The sequence below is a fragment of the Bubalus kerabau genome, chromosome 22, assembly GCF_029407905.1.
Source record: "Bubalus kerabau isolate K-KA32 ecotype Philippines breed swamp buffalo chromosome 22, PCC_UOA_SB_1v2, whole genome shotgun sequence".
In the NCBI taxonomy this organism is placed as follows: domain Eukaryota; kingdom Metazoa; phylum Chordata; class Mammalia; order Artiodactyla; family Bovidae; genus Bubalus; species Bubalus kerabau.
This window is the reverse complement of record NC_073645.1, coordinates 19,810,683-19,832,165: the sequence shown is the minus strand read 5'-3', so window position 1 is coordinate 19,832,165 and position 21,483 is coordinate 19,810,683. Positions and strand designations below refer to the sequence as shown.

Below are 21,483 nucleotides of genomic sequence, written 5' to 3'. Positions count from 1 at the left end.
GGATATACACAGTTATATCAGACTTATATTGAAGACAGTAGGGAAAACCACTAGACCATTCAGGTATGACTTAAATCAAATCCCTTATGACTATACAGTGGAAATGAGAAATAGATTTAAGGGACTAGATCTGATAGACAGAGTGCCTGATGAACTATGGACAGAGGTTTGTGACATTGTACAGGAAGCGGTGATCAAAACCATCCCCAAGAAAAAGAAATGCAAAAAAGCAAAATGGCTGTCTGAGGAGGCCTTACAAATAGCTGTGAAAAGAAGAGAAGCAAAAAGCAAAGGAGAAAATGAAAGATATAAGCATCTGAATGTAGAGTTCCAAAGAATAGCAAGGAGAGATAAGAAATCCTTTCTCAGCAATCAATGCAAAGAAATAGAGGAAAACAATAGAATGGGAAAGACTAGAGATCTCTTCAAGAAAATTAGAGATACCAAGGGAACATTTCAGGCAAAGATGGGCTGAATAAAGGACAGAAATGGCATGGACCTAACAGAAGCAGAAGATATTAAGAAGAGGTGGCAAGAATACACAGAAGAACTGTACAAAAAAGATCTTCACCACCTAGATAATCACGATGGTGTGATCACTCACCTAGAGCCAGACATCCTGGAATGTGAAGTCAAGTGGGCCTTAGGAAGCATCACTATGAACAAAGCTAGTGGAGGTGATGGAATTCCAGTTGAGCTATTTCAAATCCTAAAAGATGATGCTGTGAAAGTGTTGCACTCAATATGCCAGCAAATTTGGAAAACTCAGCAGTGGCCACAGGACTAGAAAAGGTCAGTTTTCATTCCAATCCCAAAGAAAGGCAATGCCAAAGAATGCTCAAACTACCACACAATTGCACTCATCTCACACACTAGTAAAGTAATGCTCAAAATTCTCCAAGCCAGGCTTCAGCCATACGTGAACTGTGAACTTCCAGATGTTCAAGCTGGTTTCAGAAAAGGCAGAGGAACCAGAGATCAAATTGCCAACATCCGCTGGATCATGGAAAAAGCAAGACAGTTCCGGAAAAACATCTATTTCTGCGTTATTGACTATGCCAAAGCCTTTGACTATGTGGATCATAAGAAACTGTGGAAAATTCTGAAAGAGATGGGAATACCAGACCACCTGACCTGCCTCTTGAGAAACCTGTATGCAGGTCAGGAAGCAACAGTTAGAACGGGACATGAAACAACAGACTGGTTCTGAATAGGAAAAGGAGTACATCAGGGCTGTATATTGTCACCTTGCTTATTTAAGTTATATGCAGAGTACATCATGAGAAATGCTGGGCTGGAAGAAGCACAAGCTGGAATCAAGATTGCTGGGAGAAATATCAATAACCTCAGATATGCAGGTGACACCACCTTTATGGCAGAAAGTGAAGAGGAACTCAAAAGCCTCTTGATGAAAGTGAAAGAGGAGAGTGAAAACGTTGGCTTAAAGCTCAACATTCAGAAAACTAACATCAAGGCATCTGGTCCCATCACTTCATGGGAAATAGATGGGGAAACAGTGGAAACAGTGTCAGACTTTATTTTTTTAGGTTCCAAAATCACTGCAGATGATGGTTGCAGCCATGAAATTAAAAGACACTTACTACAAACTGCCAGAATACAGAAAGGACACCCCAAACTCAGCAATATAAACAAGATGAAGAGACAGAGGAATACCCAGCAGGTAAAGGAACAGGATAAATGCCCACCAAACCAAACAAAAGGCAGAGATAGGGAATCTACCTGATAAAGAATTCCAAATAATGATAGTGAAATTGATCCAAAATCTTGAAATCAAGGCAAGAAGACTGGAGTGGGTTGCCATTTCCTTCTCCAATGCGTGAAAGTGAAAAGTGAAAGTGAAGTCACTCAGTCAAGTCTGACTCTTCGCAACCCCTTGGACTGCAGCCTACCAGACTCCTCCATCCATGGGATTTTCCAGGCAGGAGTACTGGAGTGGGGTGCCATTGCCTTCTCCTGAAACATGTATAATATCATATATGAAACGAGTCGCCAGTCCAGGTTCAATGTACGATACTGGATGCTTGGGGCTGGTGCACTGGGACGACCCAGGGGGGTGGTATTGAGGAGGGAGGAGGGAGGAGGGTTCAGGATGGGGAACACATGTACACCTGAGGCGGATTCATTTTGATGTATGGCAAAACCAATACAATATTGTAAAGTTAAAAAATAAAATTAAATTAAATTAAAAAAAAAAGAAAAAGGAAAAAAAAATAAATAAAAGACGCTTACTCCCTAGAAGGAAAGTTATGACCAACCTAGACAGCATATTTAAAAGCAGAGACATTACTTTGCCAACAAAGGTCCGTCTAGTCAAGGCTATGGTTTTTCCTGTGGTCATGTATGAATGTGAGAGTTGGACTGTGAAGAAAGCTGAGTGTGGAAGAATTGATGCTTTTGAACCGTGGTGTTGGAGAAAACTCTTGAGAGTCCCTTGGACTGCAAGGAAATCCAACCAGTCCACCCTAAAGGAGATCAGTCCTGGGTGTTCATTGGAAGGACTGATGCTGAAGCTGAAACTCCAATACTTTAGCCACCTCGTGCGAAGAGTTGACTCATTGGAAAAGACCCTGATGCTGGGAGGGATTGGGGTCAGGAGGAGAAGGGGACGACAGAGGACGAGATGGCTGGATGGCATCACCGACTTGATAGATATGAGTTTGGGTAAACTCCGAGAGTTGGTGATGGATAGGGAGGCCTGGCGTGCTGTGCAGTTCATGGAGTTGCAAAGAGTCGGACACGACTGAGTGACTGAACTGAACTAAACTGATACACAGTTTCCCTGAAACCATTTACTGAAGGGATTATTCTTTCCCCATTGTGTACTCTGCCACCCTTGTCAAAGATCAGTTAATCATATATATGTGGGGTTTTTTTTAAGGACTCTATTCTGTTCTATTGGTCTATATGTCTGTCTTTATGCTAGCACCATGCTGTTTTTATTACAGCACCTTTAATTAAATTAAATGTAATATATTTAAAAATCCACAACTTGATACCTCCAGGTTTGTTTTACTTTATCACTTTCTCAGGATTGTTCTGGCTTTGTATGGTCTTTTGTACTGCAAATGAATTTTATATATATTTTTTTCTGTTTCAGTAAAAAACACCACTGCAATTTTAATGGGGATTGCACTAAATGTGTGGATCACTTTTAGCAGTATGAGTACTTTAACAATGTTAAGTCTTTCATGAACAGAAGCTGTCTTTCCATTGTGTCTTCCTTAATTTCTTTCATCGAGCTTTGTGGTTTTCAGTGTACAAGTCTTTCTCTGAGGAACTAAGGGACCAAACAGAAAAGCTACCAGGAGAAGCTCAAGGCTCCTGCATGCTTTTCCAGCCCTGTCCTACCTTGATTGGGGGAATTACATTCAAAGGCAAGAAATTCCACCCTCACCCCCATCTTTCCACCCCAACTGTGCTAAGTCAGTAGGGTTTGTCAAGCTTGAAAGCAAGAATTGGGCCATGTTATTCAGGAGGGAAAGGTTTCAAAAAAGTTAAAAAGCAAATACAAAATAATATACCCTTTTTCCTTCAGATGTAGTTCCCAGGAGTGAGTGGAATGGAAAGGACCCTTGGCTGTCCCCAGCATCTCTGGCAACCTTCTTCCCTTTTGTGGCACCCTCCTGTCTCTTCCAGCAGCTAGATCCAAGGCAAGGAACTTGGCTCAAAAAAACCCAAAACAGGCAGCCAGTCCTATTTCAGCTATGGAGCATCCAGGTGAGAGTGTAGTTTGTTCTGAATTTGGATTTGGAGCCAACTAATGACCAAATATTACCTTGCCAGTCATTGTGCAGTCATGGATTTCCCTCAGAAAACTGGAGAGGCAGGTAAACTGTGGTCTAGGCCATGGTGAGCAGGATCCATGATTTTACCCATTGTTGTTTTCCAGAGACCAAGGGAATGAAGACCTCCAGATCATTCGCAAATGGTAACGCCAGATTTTAAGCCAGGTATGGTTACTACAGAGCCTGTGCTTTCTCCAGGAAGTTCTTTCTGCGACATTGAATTGGGCCAAGAGACCTTGGAGGAACCTCTTCTGTTGGGGTCTGAGAGAGGAGTTGAACCCCCTTCCTCACATGCTGACCTACTTTCTGAAAAAGGGAGAGTGTGAAGGCAGACAAAAGCCCATTGTTTCTTTGAACATAATCTTAAGTGATTGAGATAACATGTATATTAGTCAATAATTAGAACTCAGTTGATGGTAGCTTGGAAGAAAAGTTTTGACCAACCTAGACAGAATATTAAAAAGCAGAGACATTGCTTTGCCAACAAAGGTCCATCTAGTCAAAGCTATGGTTTTTCCAGTAGTCATGTATGGGTGTGAGAGTTGGACTATAAAGAAAGCAGAGCACCGAAAAATTGATGCTTTTGAACTGTGGTGATGGAGAAGACTCTTGAGAGTCCCTTGCACAGCAAGGAGATAAAACCAGTCAATCCTAAAGGAAATCAGTCCTGGGGGAGGAGCCAAGATGGTGGAGGAGTAGGACGGGGAGAACACTTTCTCCCCCACAAATTCATCAAAAGAGCATTTAAACGTCGAGTAAATTCCACAAAACAACTTCTGAATGCCGGCAGAGGACATCAGGCACCCAGAAAAGCAACCCAACTCTTCGAAAGGAGGTTTCTTGTATGTATGGATGTGAGAGTTGGACTATAAAGAAAGCTGAGCACTGAAGAATTGATGCTTTTGAACTGTGGTGTTGGAGAAGACTCTTGAGAGTCCCTTGGATTGCAAGAACATCCAACCAGTCCATCCTAAAGGAGATCAGTCCTGAATATTCATTGGAAGGACTGATGCTGAAGCTGAAACTCCAATACTTTGGCCATCTGATGGGAAGAACTGACTCATTTGAAAAGACCCTGATGCTGGGAAAGATTGAAGGTGAAAGGAGAAGAGGATGACAGAGGATGAGGTGGTTGGATGGCATCACTGACTCAATGGACATGAGTTTGAGTAAACTCTGGGAGTTGGTGACGGACAGGGAGGCCTGGTGTGCTGCAGTCCATGGAGTTTCAAAGAGTCAGACATGAATAAGCAACTGAACTGAACTGATACAAGTTTCTTGGAAGACATTTATTGAATGAAGATGCTTGGGCTTTCTCCCGGTACACCTTCCATCCTACCCATTTCTCCCATCAGTGCCAGACATGGCTTCTGTAACACCTCAGTATTCCTCAGCTTTGTGATCTCCCAAACACTTAGCTGCCTGCCTCTGCCAGGGCAACAGGCTCCAGGTGACCCTGTACAATTCCATGGCAGGAGGCAGGTCAACTGAATCCCAAAATCCCTGGCTTCCCACACCATCCAGGTTAGGTGCAGCAACTTCAAGTTGAAAGATCTGGCTTCCACAGTGATTCTTGAAGGGTTCAGATGATGTAACCCTGAAGAGCAATCAAGATAACCCCCAGGGGGTGAACTTTGTCCAATGGGAAAAAAGATAAAGGTGTTTGCAGATAAAAAAAAAAAATCCTAAAGGAAATCAGTCCTAAATATTCATTGGAAGGACTGATGCTGAAGCTGAAGCTCCAATACTTTGGCCACCTCATGGGAAGAACTGACTCATTTGAAAAGACCCTGATGCTGGGAAAGATTGAAGGCAAGAGGAGAAGAGAATGACAGAGGATGAGACGGTTGGATGGCATCACCGACTCGTTGGACATGAGTTTGAGCAAGCTCCAGGAGTTTGTGATGGACAGGGAAGCCTAGAGTGCTGCAGTCCATGGGGTTGCAATGGAACAATATACTTATAAACTGTGAGTACTATAATTCTTGGTCTTCAGGACCAACATATGACATTTGAAATAATGAGTAGATCTAGGGACACTTCTTTCAGCCTCTGCTTAAATTTTTTTCTTATTCTGGAACAATGAAGAAAAGATGGAATTTGGAGTCAGGATTGGTCAGAAATGGTCCCCCAACTCTTCAAGATGTAATGAAAATGACACTATCTTCTTGTTTCCTTGGGACTTACTCAGTTTCTACTTCCTAAGTGTCTTTATAGAGGAAAATCCTTACCTAAGACCTCTGACTGCTGCTTCTTCTTCTGACATCTGAGACACCACCTGTGGCAGATTCTAATGGGTGCCTACCCAACAGCCTTAACAGAGTCCTTACAATCTGGCTTACAGATTCATGATTTCACCTGGTAGAGGAAAGCAATTTGCTCAAGAAGACTCCCCGGTTCCAGGGGATGAACAGTGATTGTCTAAACCAACCATGGTAACCCATTCCCCTTTATCACAGGTTGGTTTACCAAATTCTGGCTAATGGTATCTTAAAAGATGTCTGTGGACACTTCTGCAGAGTTGGAGAGAGATATATGCAAGATAAATTTCTTTCTTTCCTGCGTTGGCTTTGCTCAGAGCAGTAGCTGCCATTTTAGCACCACAATAAAGCCAAGAAAATAATTGAAAAGCTGATATTGTTAAGCTAAAGAACTAGCCCAGAATTATCTATCTCAAGGCTTATTACTATGTGACAAGATAAAGAATCCTGTTATTTAAACCCTTTGGAGGCACATATTCTATAATTTGCAACCAAAATCATTCTAACGAGTATATCATTATTTCACAAACTTACCCCAAACTGCCCATGGAGTGGTGGCAAGAAAACCCCATTGAAGGAGCAACTGGAGTAAGGGCAGTAACTGGTGTTAAAGAGTTGAATGATGCTTTGCCGACATTGTTGGAAGTTTCCAGCGCCACGGATTTCAATGTCAACGAGTGGATAAAATGAAGAATTCAACTCATGTCTCTCGGTACAGAAACCTTCGTTGAAGACACTCATCTTCATTTTCCTCATGTATCTGGAGTGAAAGCATGGCTCATGGATGATTCCATGTGTACCCTGAAGGGGAAAAAATCACTTGAAGGCATCACCTGCAAATGCTCTGGACAAAAGCACCAGTCTGACTTCATTAATGTATAGCAACTGAGCAACATCCAGGCACTCAGCACTGGCATCAGTAGGCCCCTGCTCTGTCTTTTTGACCCTTGGGAATAGTCGTATTTGTTTAACAGGCACCAGAAATGGTATCAGATGTAAATGAATTTTTGCTACTCATAAGAAGCTAATGTGGTTGAAGCTGGGCCCAGAGATTCCACTTGTTTGGATTGGCCCCGAGTGCTTAGGTCAGAAGCAGATCCACAAGGAACACTCTCAAGGGTCTCAAAATTCTGAGCCTGAGGTAGTTCTCTGGGGGTCTGCTTATCTTCCCGCCCCCTTCCCACCCCCACCTCTAAGCCAGAAGCAAAAATCCCAAGAACTAGAAGTGCCATAAATCATATTGACACAGGAGTATCAAAATGATTCTCAGCCCACAGCCCAGTCTGTTCAAGAGAAGAAAGGGGGCTGCTGTGGATGAGAGGCTTAGTGGAGCCTTAGGGCAGCAGCCCCTCCACCCATGGCAGTCATCTTACTGATAGTGCAGAAAGCTTGGGAGGAAAGCATGCACACACACACACACACACACAATACTCTAGGCTTTTCATTGTCAGCTCTATAGGGATGAGAAATTATTTCCAAAGAAAGGATTTGAATCGTGTTCTTGGAGACAGTGCAGTAAACAAGCATAGGAGGTGATGTCTAGATGGGACAGTTCACAGGGATTGACCAGATGTTCTTAGATATCCTCCCTGAAAAAGTTTGGAAAGTACAGCAACCAACTTCAGACCAATTATGCAGTAGAAATAGAAAACAACAAGATGTGGGGGCTGGAGGCCCCCAGTTGTTGGGAGGGGGGTCCGGATTCAGTTATACTTGCCTGAAGTCCCAGGGCCAGTTTCTGCAAAAGTGCTTGGTCCTTCCCATAGCACAGGAAGCTGTGTGTGTATACACTGTAGTTCTTGCCATAGAGGCGGAAGTACAGGTTGTTGTTTGGAGACTCGGTCGTTTCATTTTGGGGCACAAAAGTGATTTGTGTAGAGGCTCCCCCAAGGTCTAAAGCTCCATAGGTTTCCTGAGTATTGTCTTTGCTTGGCTTCAGGTTAAACCAACTCAATTTCTGAAAGAGAGTACAGTCACCAGCTGTAGAAGCCTCTGTACATCTCCCTTTTCATATGATTTCTTGGAGTCAAGGACTTCCTAAGGCACAGGAGCATTAGGGTGACACCAAGCTTACCAGAGGTTCCTGAGTCTACATCAGATCAACAGCAAGAAAAGAGGGGCTTCAGAGACTCAGCTCAGATTGTAGCAATACAGGGCCAGTTTATAACCGGAGGCCAGAAAGACTAAAATTCAAATCCCCACTCATTTGCTCATTAGCCATGTGACCTTAGGCAGAATAATTACCTTCTCTAGGCCTCCATTTGCGGCTTTTCAATGAGAGAACATCTCCTATAAGTATTCTGAAGATTAAATCAAATGGTATATGAAAAATGCTTTGCATATAGCACAAGACACATAGCACCGGGAAAATAACAGATATCTTTATTTTCAATGATAGATTTTTAATTTTTCTATGTGTGCGTGTGTGCATACAAAGTCGCTTCAGTCCTGTCCAACTCTTTGCAACCCTATGGACTGTAGCCCACCAGGCTCCTCTGTCCATGGGATTCTCCAGAAGAAGACTGGAGTGGGTTGCCATGCCCTCGTCCATGGGATCTTTCAGACCCTGGGATTGAACCCATGTCTCTTATGTCTCCTGCAGTGGCAAGCAGGTTCTTTACCACTAGTGCCACCCGGTAAGACCGATTTTTGTACATTTCTATTTTTTTTATTTTTTCTTTGTCTCTGTAAGGTGACGATATGGCTCCCTTATTCTCCAATAGTAAGAGTAGTTGTAAGAGAATTATACCTCTGGTGACCCTTGCAAATATGAGAGGAAGTTAATTTGCTCATTTATCCATCATTCATTCTGCTTAGTGATCCAGGTATTTCCAAGATATATCAATGGCATTGACCCCCATGGAGCCACCTCCCTGGGTGCTGTGAGATAATCACCTGAGTGAATTTGCCCAGCAAATAGTTGACAGTAATCCAGCCATAGGCACCTTCTTCCTGGCCACTGATGATTCTGGCACCTTGGAAGTCAAAGGGGTACTTGCTGATGCTGCTTGCAACCGCAGCCAGGATCTTGTCTGCCATCTGTTTATTTTCCATCCTGCACAAAGAGCTGAGGTTACTGGGTTTGTTTGAATAACTACAACTACCTACTGCAGCCAGAGCTTCCAGCCTGTTCTACTAGGAAGCTGAACCACAAACTCATGGACTAAACAGATGGATGAGATCCCCACACATGGCTGTCTGAGGAACCCTCCCTTGGGGTAAGGCATAACTCCTCTTTTGGCCCCCTCTCTCCAAATCCAAATTCTTTCAATCCCTACATAGGTTGGTCCTCTTAAAAGACCATTTTCATTGTTGTTGCCTGGCTCCAGGAAATTATCAGAGTAATTTTCATTACTGTGATGGTGGTAGCTGGATATTGCTTGATCACCAAACCTAGAGCTGAGGTGTGCTACATTAGCTATTGGAGGCTTTGAGCTGCTTACACAGCCTCAGGACTCTCCTTGAGGTTTTTAATTAGGGCTCTAGTACATTCCAGATGGTAAACGTCCTGAGACAGATACCCAAACTCAGTTGGTGCCAGACTGGTTAAAAAAAAAACTTTCTCATATTGTGCCTTGGTTTTTGGTTTTGAAATCTTGAGAGCTAAAAAAGAAATCTTCCAGGGTTGTCATAATGAAGATGGATTATAGCTGCTTTCACCAAGGATTGCATTCTCAGCCGTGTCCGACTCTTTGCGGCCCCATGGACTGTAGTCCACCAGACTCCTCTGTCCATGGGATTTTTCAGGTTAGGATACTGGAGTGAGTTGCCATTTCCTTCTCCAAGGGATTGTCCCAACGTGGGATCAAACCCATGTCTCTTGTGTCTCCTGCATTAGCAGGTGGATTCTTTTACCACTGCACCACCTAGGAAGCCCTTCCAAAATCTAGGTAATACAATACTGAGAGTCTCTGGGTCAGAAAATGCTGCCTTCCAACTGGCATTAGACTCCATTATCTCTCAGTTGAATGCCTTCCATACCCTACCAACTGGCCTCCTTATCTCTAGTTTTCCTCCCTTCCAAACCACCTCTCTACCGATGTGCATGGCACACTGCATGGCAAATAGAAGGGGGAAAGGTGGATGTAGTGACAGATTTCCTTTTCTTGGGCTTCAAAATCACTGTGGATGGTGACTGCAGCCATGAAATCAGAAGACGTTTGCTTCTTGGTAGGAAAGCTATGACAAACCTAGGTGTGTGTTGAAAAGCAGAGACATTACTCTGCCGACAAAGGTCCGTATAGTCAAGGCCATGGTTTTCCCAGTGGTCACATACGATTGTGAGAGTTGGCCCACAAAGAAAACAGAAAACCAAAGAATTGATGCCTTTGAACTGTGGTGCTGGAGAAGAGTCCTGAAAGTCCCTTGGACAGCAAGGAGATCAAGCCAGTTAAACTTAAGGGAGATAAACTCTGACTATTCACTGGAAGGAGTGATGCTGAAGCTGAAGCTCCAGTATTTTGGTCATCTGATGCTAACAGACTACTCATTGGAAAAGTCCCTGATACTAGGAAAGATTGAGGGCAGAAGGAGAAGAGGGTGTCAGAGGATGAGATGACTGGACGGCATCACCAATGCAATGACAATGAACTTGGGCAAGCTCCGGGAGATGGTGAAGGTCAGGGAGGCCTGGCCTGCTACAGTCCACAGCGTCGCAAAGAGTCAGACACGACCGGGTAACCGAACAACAAGCTGTGTCACCCGTTGTGTAGCATCCTTTCGTGGCTTCCCTTTATTTCCCAGATTACTCCAAACTCCTTGGCATGGCCCACGAGGCACTCTGTGATTTGAACCTTGCCCTCTCGGAATCCCACTCAGAACCTGGGCTCTACCACTTGCCAGATGTGTGACCTTTGGTGAGTTCCTTAACATCTGTACACCACAGCTTTCTTAATGTGGTTAATAATAGCTAATGGTACCTCTTACTTTGTAGCGTTATGGAGATTAAAACATGGTGCTGAGAACATAGAAAGGGCCCAACAAATACAAGCTTCTACCACCATTATTGTCACTATTGATATTTACCCTGTGCACCCTGTGTTCCATTTGTGCAGAACTATCTCTAGTCCTCTGAACAGGCCCAGGTCTCTCACATATCCCTCTTGGGTACAGTGATTAGAACACAAGATCCAGGTAAAGGAGGGACTTGTGCCTGACATGTAATAGGTGTCCAATAAACATAGGTTATCAGAGAAGGCAATGGCACCCCACTCCAGTACTCTTGCCTGGAAAATCCCATGGACGGAGGAGACTGGTAGGCTGCAGTCCATGGGGTCGCTAAGAGTCGGACCCGACTGAGCGACTTCACTTTCACTTTTCACTTTCATGCATTGGAGAAGGAAATGGCAACCCACTCCAGTGTTTTTGCCTGGAGAATCCCAGGGATGGGGGAGCCTGGTGGGCTGCCGTCTATGGGGTCGCACAGGGTCGGACACGACTGAAGTGACTTAGCAGTAGCAGTAGCAAACACAGATTATGGAATACATAACATCTACTTGGCCTGTGATGCCCTTCTCCCACCCTCCAACAAGCCCTCAATGATTTGGTTCATGTACTCCTCCTCTGGTGAGTCTTCTTTATCTCCTCCCATCCTTGGCAGGGACAGGTATGTTCCTGTAGCAGCTCTGAGCACTCCTCTAGCAAAGAATTGGTCACCCTGTATCAAAACTCGGATCTTGGGAGATGAATAGTCTATTCCTATGTCCTGGGACAGAGGAGGCGGTCACTACACACTGAATGAATGAGTGAACAAACAAATGAAAAGTTAAGCCTATAGGTACTAAGTGGTGACCAGTAATGATGTGGTGTGACAGTTCATGTCTTGGGACGTCTGTGATCTCCTCTGGGTCTCCTACTCCCGGATATGGAATGGCTAAATCTGTTACCCCAAATACCAGAGTATACAGGCTCAATCTTTCTTTGTGCCATCACTCCCCTGAATTCCCTATGGGGAGATCAGCACGAGGGCTTTTTTTTTTTTACATATGTAAACTCCCATTATTATACATACAAAGACTTTGGGAATATTATCTGTTCACTGACATTTTCTTTCTTAGGGGTGGAAGGGGTGGACGTTTAGCATGTCTAGAATTGTGTTAAGAAGTGTGGCATTTGCTCATAGTTCAGAGGCTCTAGTGCAACCAAACCCAACTCCCAGCCGCTCTCAGTCCCTACAGGCTGCTATACCTGAGCAACCGCATGCCGGCCGTGGCTCCCAGGTAAACAGGTGTTTCCGTGTGCTGGATTGACGGAATCACTTTCCGGGCTCTTTCCATGCATGCCATCAGATAAACATTGATTTCATTTACTTTTTTAGCAAAGCCTGAGATTCCGGGACCTAGAGAAAGATGTAGAAGCAGATGAAAACCATTGTTAAAAGTAAAGGACATATCGTCACATTATTAGAGAAAATAGTGATGTTTTCTGAGAAAATGCAAGCAGATCACTTCTTTTTTTGATATTTGTTAGGTTTTGGTGGGCTTCCCAGGTGTCTCAGTGGTAAAGCATTCACCTGCCAAGCAGGAGACCAAGCAGGAGACCCAGGTTTGGTCCCTGAGCTGGAACGATCCCCTGGAGAAAGAAAAGGCAACTCATTCCCATTCTTGCCTGGGAAATCCCATGGACAGAGGAGCCTGGCAGGATACAGTCCATGCGGTTGCAAGTCAGATGTGACTTAGCAACTAAACAACAACATTAGGTTTTGGTACTTAAAGGGTAACTCACTGAATCTACCCTTGATAGGATTTATTGTCACACCTCGAGCTGTTTTGTTTGCTGTTCAATAATTTCGCCACTAGGTGGTGCAATTTTCACATTCCATGACATAACCTTCCTAAAAACAGGCTCTCGGATTGTAATGGGGATCTTATAGATAACTACTCTATATATAGCTGCTTTGTGACATTTCTTCCACAAAGCTGTAGTTAAAAACACTAATTCCTAGAAGACCAGAAAGGTGAAAGGTAACATTTAGAATAAAAATTAAGAGTCTCATGCTCTACCGACTGAGCTAGCCAGGCACCCAGAGAGATGGTATGGGGAGGGAGGTAGGAGCAGGGTTCAGGATGGGGAACACGTGTACACCCGTGGCAGATTCATGTTGATGTATGGCAAAACCAATACAATATTGTAAAGTAATTAGCCTCCAATTAAAATAAATTAATTTATATTTAAAATTTTTTTAAAAAAGAAGAAAAATTAAAATATGCACCAGGCACATGGGCTTCTACTGAAAAGATAGGAATGGCTTCGTAATTGTGGCCAGTCCCCTAAAATTTCTGAAGCAATATTTCTTTCTTTGTTAGAAAAAACAGGAATAGTATTCATTATTCCTCAGCAATTTTCCCATTCTGATATCCTGACTGCCTTGCAAAACTGTTTATCCAGTTTTAGAGCCTTTTAAACTGTTGCTATGGAGAGGATTAGAGCCAAGATTCCTTAAATTTTTTGAAGTTAGCACAACAATTTTGGCTCATTTTAAGCTAAAAATGTACATTTTCAATGCTTTTTAATGAGGATTTGCTTTAATAGTAAGTATCCAGACCTTATCCATGCTGCTGCTATTGTTTGGTTGCTAAGTGGTATCTGACTCTTTTGTGACCCCGTGGACTGTAGCCCGCCAGGCTCATCTGTCCATGGGACTCTCCAGGCAAGAATACTGGAGTGGGTTGCCATTTCCTTCTACAGGGGATCGTCCCGACCCAGGGATTGAACCTGGGTTCAATCTCCTGCACTGGCAGAGGGATTCTTTACCACCTAGCCACCTGGGAGGCCTCTATCTTATCCATATCATTCACCAGTATCATTTGCCAAATTTTAAACAGCCTGTCTACTTCACTGTGATAAGAAAAATCAGCTCCAAGTTATCAGCTAACTGTTTTGATTCCAAAAAGTCTGGCCTTCAGTAACTAGTGGCTCTCAACTCAACCTTTCTGTTTAAATATTTGATTAGAGAACTCTCTCCCTCTCTCTCTTTTGAGAAGGGAAAATTACTCCATTTATTAGACCAAATATGCATGGGATAAATCTCCATAGATAGCTGCTAGGTTAACACAGCAACACTACTTTCAGAAATGGAAGGCAATGAATAAATAGAAGTCAACAAAATGAGGGATTCGGGTTTTAAGAAATGTTTGAAATACTATCTCAGAATTTATGGGACCAAACTGAGGACATCAGGCACTGGATACCATGACTCGCTGTCTTAGAAACACCTCCCACTTACAGCTTTCCTGACAAACTATGAAAAGTGAATTATCTGGGGTGTAGGTAACCTGTCTGACTAAAACTAAACAGTAGGTCCCTGGCTCCAAAGGCCAAAAGAGAAGTCCGAAGATGGCAGTGCCATGTGGTAACATTCAGTGCGTGCTGGAGTGTTGGGTGGGAGGGAGCAGAGGGAGCTGTTGTCAACAACTCTGTCTTGTTTTGTGACCCGAAAAGAAAACTGACTAGGAAAAAACTCAGCATGCAGTGCAGTTACTCAGAGTAGCAGGAAACCTGGAGTTGTAACTAGGAGGCGAGATTCTTTTCCTAGATCTGTTCCTACTTGCAAGTCACTGGACTTTCAGATTTTTTGTTTCCTTTTCTGTAAAGCAAGATTTCAGTGATCCACAGGGTCTTTTTTGCAGCCCTAAGGGTCTATGATTTGCCTGCCTATACAGAAGCTAAAGGCTTTTAGAAATTTCTTCCAAGCCTCGAATTAGAGGACAAAGATTGAGAGCAGCAGTTCTCTGGACAAGCAGCATCAGCATCACCTGGGACCTTGTTAGAAATGCAAATTCTCAGACCTTGTCTCAGACCTACTGACCCAGAAACTCTGGGGTGAGAGCAGGCATCTGTGGTTCTGATGCAGGCTCAAATTTGAGAACCACTGTCTAACATGTGGGTTTAAAGTTGTGCATGTCTTTGCCCAGCAAAGGAAACCACCAACAAAACGAAAAGACAGCCTACTGAATAGGAGGAGATATTTGCTAATGAGATGACCGATAAGGGTTTAGTTAAATTGAAGATCTCAGTTTGAGTTCCAGTTCCACCACTTACTAGCTCAAGTAACCTTAAACAAGTGGCATAACTTCTTGAAACCTCAGTGCCCTCATTGGAAATAAAAAAAGGGAATACATTCCTTACAGGGAGATTGTGAGGATGAAATAACACGTTTTCTGTACTTGGTGCATAGCACACAGAAGTGTCCTGTTGACGGGAGCTAGTACCCAATTATTCTAAAGTTTATTTTTCAAGGGCTTTATCATTAAGGACTGATTCCAATACTATTTTATAATGACAATAAATTATTTATAAAATAGCAATAGCAGCCCCACTGCGTTCTCACCTTGACCCCCTTTTCCTCGTGTGTTTCACTTGTCACATGCCTCTTGTTCTCTTGTGCCCACTCTCTCCCGATCCCTTTTTCTTCGTCTTACCTTTTAGCTTGCATTCTTCTATCTGAGTCACCACACCCGTGTCATTCTCCTTCTCTGCCGGCCATCTATAGATGTACAAACTCGTATGAGAGGAGCCCGCATCCAGCACAATCCCAAACTGAGGGCAAAACAAACCAAGAACTTGTCAGCATGACATCATTCTTCTCCACATTCAGCTTGCAACAGAAAGGATACAAAAGACAGGGGCTTTCAGAAACATGACGAGAAAGTATTTCAACTCATGGTGAGGGTGGGTTGGGTGTTGGGGGAGTGAGTGCCTGGAGTTGTGCTGATCACAAGATCTACCAACACACCAGTCCCTCTAGAACTATGGCTCTCAGTGCTGGCTGCACGTTAGCAACATCCAGGCTTTACCCAAGGAGGGGCCTGCAATGGCACCCCACTCCAGTACTCTTGCTTGGAAAATCCCATGGACGGAGAAGCCTGTTAGGCTGCAATCCATGGGGTCGCTAAGAGTCGGACATGACTGAGCGAATTCACTTTCACGCATTGGAGAAGGAAATGGCAGCCCACTCCAGTGTTCTTGCCTGGAGAATCCCAGGGACGGGGAGCCTGGTGGGCTGCCATCTATGGGGTCGCACAGAGTCGGACATGACTGAAGTGACTTAGCATAGCATAGCAGGTGATCAATATACTGAAGTAGCTGAGAAAATAGAAAGGGAATAGAAAGTAATTAATCCAGCAGTTCCCAAGCCTGGAAACATGTGAGAATCTTCTGAAGAGTTTCAAAGGCTACTGCTGCCAGTGTCTGACTCCCAGATTTGTCATGTGATTGGTCTGGTATGTATGAGGTCTGGAAGAGAGATATCGAAAATATTAAGTGTAACTGTTTTTTGATTACAAATATAACTATAAATTGTATTCAATAAATTTAAAAAGATTTGTACTTTGATTTCATGATTTTGGCTCTTAAGCATAGAAGGCATGGAAAGAAGAATAAAGCAAAGGAAGAGGGTGGAGGAGGAAGGGTAAGAAGACAATACGAGAAAGAATGCAGTGGCCAGAACAGAAAGTCGCCACTTCATATTTTATGAGGATGGGAGACGCACCAGCAAGTGTTGTGAGGAGTATTCTATGAGAATTATCTGACTTAACCTTCAGTGCTATAAGGTACATACTGTTCTCATCCCCAATATACAGATCACAAAAGAAAGTACAAAGAGGTTAAGTAATTTCCTCAAGATTCAGAGTGATTAGGTGACAGAGCCTGGATTTGGATCAGAGTTAGACCTAACTAAGGCCTTGTGTTTCTAATACAGAGGAACAGAGGGGCAAGATCTGGGACAATAGTTTTCCAATTGGTGCCCCATTGAAAGGACTTCTAAAGAGGCATGACTACAGCAAAGTGTCCTGATGAATTTTTGCACATAACGCACATCCGTATAAACCACCACCAAGATGAAGGTCAGTTCAGTCATTCAGTCGTGTCCGACTCCTTGTGACCCCATGAGCTGCAGCACGCCAGGCCTCCCCGTCCATCACCAACTCCCAGAGCCCACCCAAACTCATGTCCATTGAGTCAGTGATGCCATCCAACCATCTCATCCTCTGTCGTCCCCTTCTCCTCCTGCCTTCAATCTTTCCCAGCATCAGGGTCTTTTCAAATGAGTCAGTTCTTCGCATCAGGTGGCCAAAGTATTGGCATTTCAGCTTCGGCATCAGTCCTTCCAATGAATATTTAGGACTGATTTCCTTTAGGATGGACTGGTTGGAGCTCCTTGCAGTCCAAGGGACTCTCAAGAGTCTTCTCCAACACCACAGTTCAAAAGCATTAATTCTTCAGCACTCAACTTTCTTTATAGTCCAACTCTTACATCCATACATGACTACTGGAAAAACCATAACCTCGACTAGACAGACCTTTGTCGGCAAAGTAATGTCTCTGCTTTTGAATATGCTGTCTAGGTTTGTCATAACTTTCCTTCCAAGGAGCAAGCATCTTTTAATTTCATGGCTGCAATCACCATCTGCAGTGATTTCGGAACCCAAAAAAATAAAGTTTCTCACTGTTTCCACTGTTTCCCCATCTATGAAGTGATGGGACCAGATGCCATGATCTTAGTTTTCTGAATGTTGAGCTTTAAGCCAACTTTTTCACTCTCCTCTTTCAGTTTCATCAAGAGGCTCTTTAGTTCTTCACTTTCTGCCATAAGAGTGGTGTCATCTGCATATCTGAGGTTATTGATATTTCTCCCGGCAATCTTGATTCCAGCTTGTGCTTCTTCCAGCCCAGCGTTTCTTATGATGTACTCTGCATATAAGTTAAATAAGTAGGGTGACAATATACAGCCTTGATGTACTCCTTTTCCTATTTGGAACCAGTCTGTTGTTCCATGTCCAGTTCTAACTGTTGCTTCCTGACCTGCATACAGGTTTCTCAAGAGGCAGGTCAGGTGGTCTGGTATTCCCATCTCTTTCAGAATTTTCCACAGTTTCTTGTGATCCACACAGTCAAAGGCTTTGGCATAGTCAATAAAGCAGAAATAGATGTTTTTCTGGAACGCTCTTGCTTTTTCGATGATCCACCGGATGTTGGCAATTTGATCTCTGGTTCCTCTGCCTTTTCTAAAACCAGCTTGAACATCTGGAAGTTCACAGTTCACGTATGGCTGAAGCCTGGCTTGGAGAATTTTGAGCATTACTTTACTAGCGTGTGAGATGAGTGCAGTTGTGCGGTAGTTGGAGCATTCTTTGGCATTGCCTTTCTTTGGGATTGGAATGAAAACATTTTGTTTTTTTGTTTTTTTGCATTTCTTTTTCTTGAGGATGGTCTTGATCCCTGTCTCCTGTACAATGTCACAAACCTCTGTCCATAGTTCTTCAGGCACTCTGTCTATCAGATGTAGTCCCTTAAATCTATTTCTCACTTCCACTGTATAAACAGAAGGGATTTGATTTAGGTACACAACATTTTCTAGCCCCCAGGTTGTTTTCAGTGGCCCTCTCAGCCAGCTTCCCCCACAGGAAGCCAGTCTTGACTTCTGTCACCATGGAGGAGTTCTGCCTGTTCTTGGACTGCAGTAAATGGGCTCACACAGTATGCGTCCCTGATGTCTAACTTCTTTCATTCTGCAAGTCTCTAAGATGCGTTCAGGTTGTGAGGATCCATAGTTTGTCGCTTGCAGTTTCTGTGGAGTGCTTCATTATATGCATGCACTGTATGTTTATCCATCCCAGTGTTGGGCATTGGAGTGGTTTCCAAATGTGAAAAACATTTTGTGGGCTTAAGCACCCGTTTACTTCAGGTATTTACCCAGGAGTAGATTGCCCAACGGGCTTCCCACGTAGCACTAGTGGTAAAGAACCCACCTGCCGATGTAGGAGATATGAGATGTGGATTCAGTGCCTGGGTTGGGAAGATCCCCTGGAGGAGAGCATGGCAACCCACTCCAGTATTCTTGCCTGGAGAATATCATGGACAGGGGAGGCTGGTGGGCTACAGTCCATGGGGTAACAAAGAGTTGGACAAGACTGAAGCAACTTAGCACACAAGCAGACTGCCCAATGCCCATTTTGAGCAATTAATACTCATCTTTGGTGACACCCCTGGGTTTAATCAGGAAAATAAATGACATGGTTATCAGTGTCTGCCACAGGCTTGTGACGAGAGTATGGTGGCTCGGGTGCCTTTTATTTGTCACCCCTATCCTAGAAAGAAACATGAAGCAAAGTAAATAGAAGGGAAAGGAAAGGAAAAGGATGAGAAACCATGGAGGCGCTTCTCAAGTGTGAGCCAGCCACTCACTTGAGTCACACTTTGCTGCCCATCTGAGCTGCGGACCTCACAGTGTGGTCTGCCCCTTGATACTGCTTAAGTCAGCAGTTGTTTTACATCTATCGCCTCATATTGTCTTATCACCTGGGAAGAACCTAAGAGCCTGCAGGGAGAAAAGAAGAATTAGAATTAACTGACTTCCCTGAACCACTGCTGCTGCTGCTGCTGCTGCTGCTGCTGCTGCTGCTGCTAAGTCGCTTCAGTCGTGTCGGACTCTTTGCAACCCCATAGACGGCAGCCCACCAGGCTCCCCGTCCCTGGGATTCTCCAGGCAAGAACACTGGAGTGGGTTGCCATTTCCTTCTCCAATGCATGAAAGTGAAAAGTGAAAGTGAAGTCGCTCAGTCGTGCCTGACTCTTCGCAACCCCATGGACCGCAGCCTACCAGGCTCCTCCGTCCATGGGGTTTTCCAGGCAAGAGTACCTGAACCACTGCAGAGAGCTAAATGTCAAGCTTATTGAGGTGTCGAATTTTCTTCCATTTTGCCACCAGGGAGTGCCACTGTCCTGCTGTGTGAGCCTCCCTGACCTTGCATAACCTCCACAGTGTTATCTGCCCCCTTTTGCACAGTGGGACTTCCCTTTGGTGACCAGCATTACACCCTTATAAAGAAAAGGGTCTGCATGCTGGTTTTGGGCACGGTGAAGAAAGAAACAGCACCGACTCCTCTGTAACTAGGCCTCTGCAGTGAGATCAAACAAAGAATCGCTTGAGGTGGTGACCTCTGTGCACAGAGAGGAATCTAACTGAGGTCTGGGGCCTTTGAACCCATGGGAAACCTCCCAGTGTGGAGAAAGAGCCTCAGGGCTTACACGGCAGAAAACCCTGCTTTTGCCTAGCAGGGTCCCTGAATTCTCCCTGCCAGAAAATGTTCTAACCACAGAAGTACATGATAAAGGCTAGTTAGGCAGCAGCGCAAGCAGCCTTATTCTGGAAGCAGGATGTTCTATTCTGTCTACTCTGTTGACATGAAAGTTACTCTTCCAGTAGAACAGAGGGACCGGGCTTGATCCTATCAGCCTGTTTCACCAAGGCCTTGCACAGTGAGGTGGTTGAGAAACGAAAACTTTCACCACATTTCATTTGACAAGTGCTTGAGAAGGGCGGGTAGAGCGACTTTAACACAGGAATTGACGTATACATTTCACCTTATATATATAGCAGCTAAACTGTTGAATTGTACTAAATGTTTTTTGTCTTCCAAAATGGATTGCACGATGAAAAAAAAAAAAATTGGCATCGCTTGCTGTCTTATGGATAGGTAAATCTTGATTGTCTGAAAATTCTTACGTTTGAACATATGGGGCGTTTGCCTTTCATTGTTGCAACACTAAAAGCATATTCATTTGCTGTTCATCGCTGGCTCATTATAGAGTTAGAAGTTCATTTCACCTAACTGAAATGAATTTCACAGTTCATTTCCAGAGCAGTTTGACTTGAATGGGTACTTACATAGTTATGCCTCACCTGACCGATCTAGAACCCCGGGAGCCACTAGCTTTTATTCTCTTTCCTCACACCAGCATTTTCCAAAGCACTAAGCCTGCAAGGACCTGGGTGAAGAAAGCGTCCCAGAAGTTTGGGGGATGCTTGCTCCCCATCCTGGGCTCATGAACCCACTATGTAGTGACTGCTTCAGAGAAGTCTGACAGTGGAGAAACCCGCTTAACCTTGTTTAAGCTGGCATCCCCCAGACTTGGTGACAACAGAATTATGTTTTAAATACAATCTCCACCCTATAGAAATGCTTTGTGAAATGTTTGCCACATTATCACTCTACCCAGTGTTTCTTTGTAGCTCATATTTAAGATGTTTCTAAAAGCCTGTATGTCCTTCACATCAAAGAAAAATCAAAGATTTGAGTAGTGAGCTGGAGATCTGACATCCTCTTAATATTATTTTCAATATTACTTCATTTTTTAAAAGTACTACAAGTTTATTAAATAGCATCTAGAAAATTAAGAGAAAAGGAAAAAAGACATTTATGATTTCACCAACTAGACATCACTGTTCCTTTATTCCCTTCTGATCTTTTTCAATTCATGGTAATTTTTATATAGTTGCGATCAGACTGTGTAAATCCTGACCTTAAGCTAGTTTTTGGTCATGTACATGATTTTATCAATCATAATTAGTCTTGATGAGCTATGTTGAGTGAATAGAAGCAGTGGTCTAGAAAGAGGGTGTTGGTTCATGAGAC

General features: G+C 43.7%; 1 protein-coding gene across 4 annotated transcripts in view; it reads right to left on the bottom strand.

The window, feature by feature from the left end:
- Positions 1-21,483, bottom strand: part of ENTPD1 (ectonucleoside triphosphate diphosphohydrolase 1) — a 99,408-nt gene that overhangs the window by 12,894 nt on the left and 65,031 nt on the right. For 3 of the 4 annotated variants that reach the window (XM_055560563.1, XM_055560565.1, XM_055560564.1), the window contains exons 3-7: positions 15,487-15,604; positions 12,254-12,404; positions 8,963-9,122; positions 7,785-8,024; positions 6,602-6,868 (exon numbers count right to left, since the gene is read on the bottom strand). In XM_055560563.1, coding sequence (XP_055416538.1) covers positions 6,602-6,868; positions 7,785-8,024; positions 8,963-9,122; positions 12,254-12,404; positions 15,487-15,604 — 936 coding nt within the window. The remainder of the gene's footprint in view (positions 1-6,601; positions 6,869-7,784; positions 8,025-8,962; positions 9,123-12,253; positions 12,405-15,486; positions 15,605-21,483) is intronic. The other variant, XM_055560566.1, reaches the window with a different exon arrangement.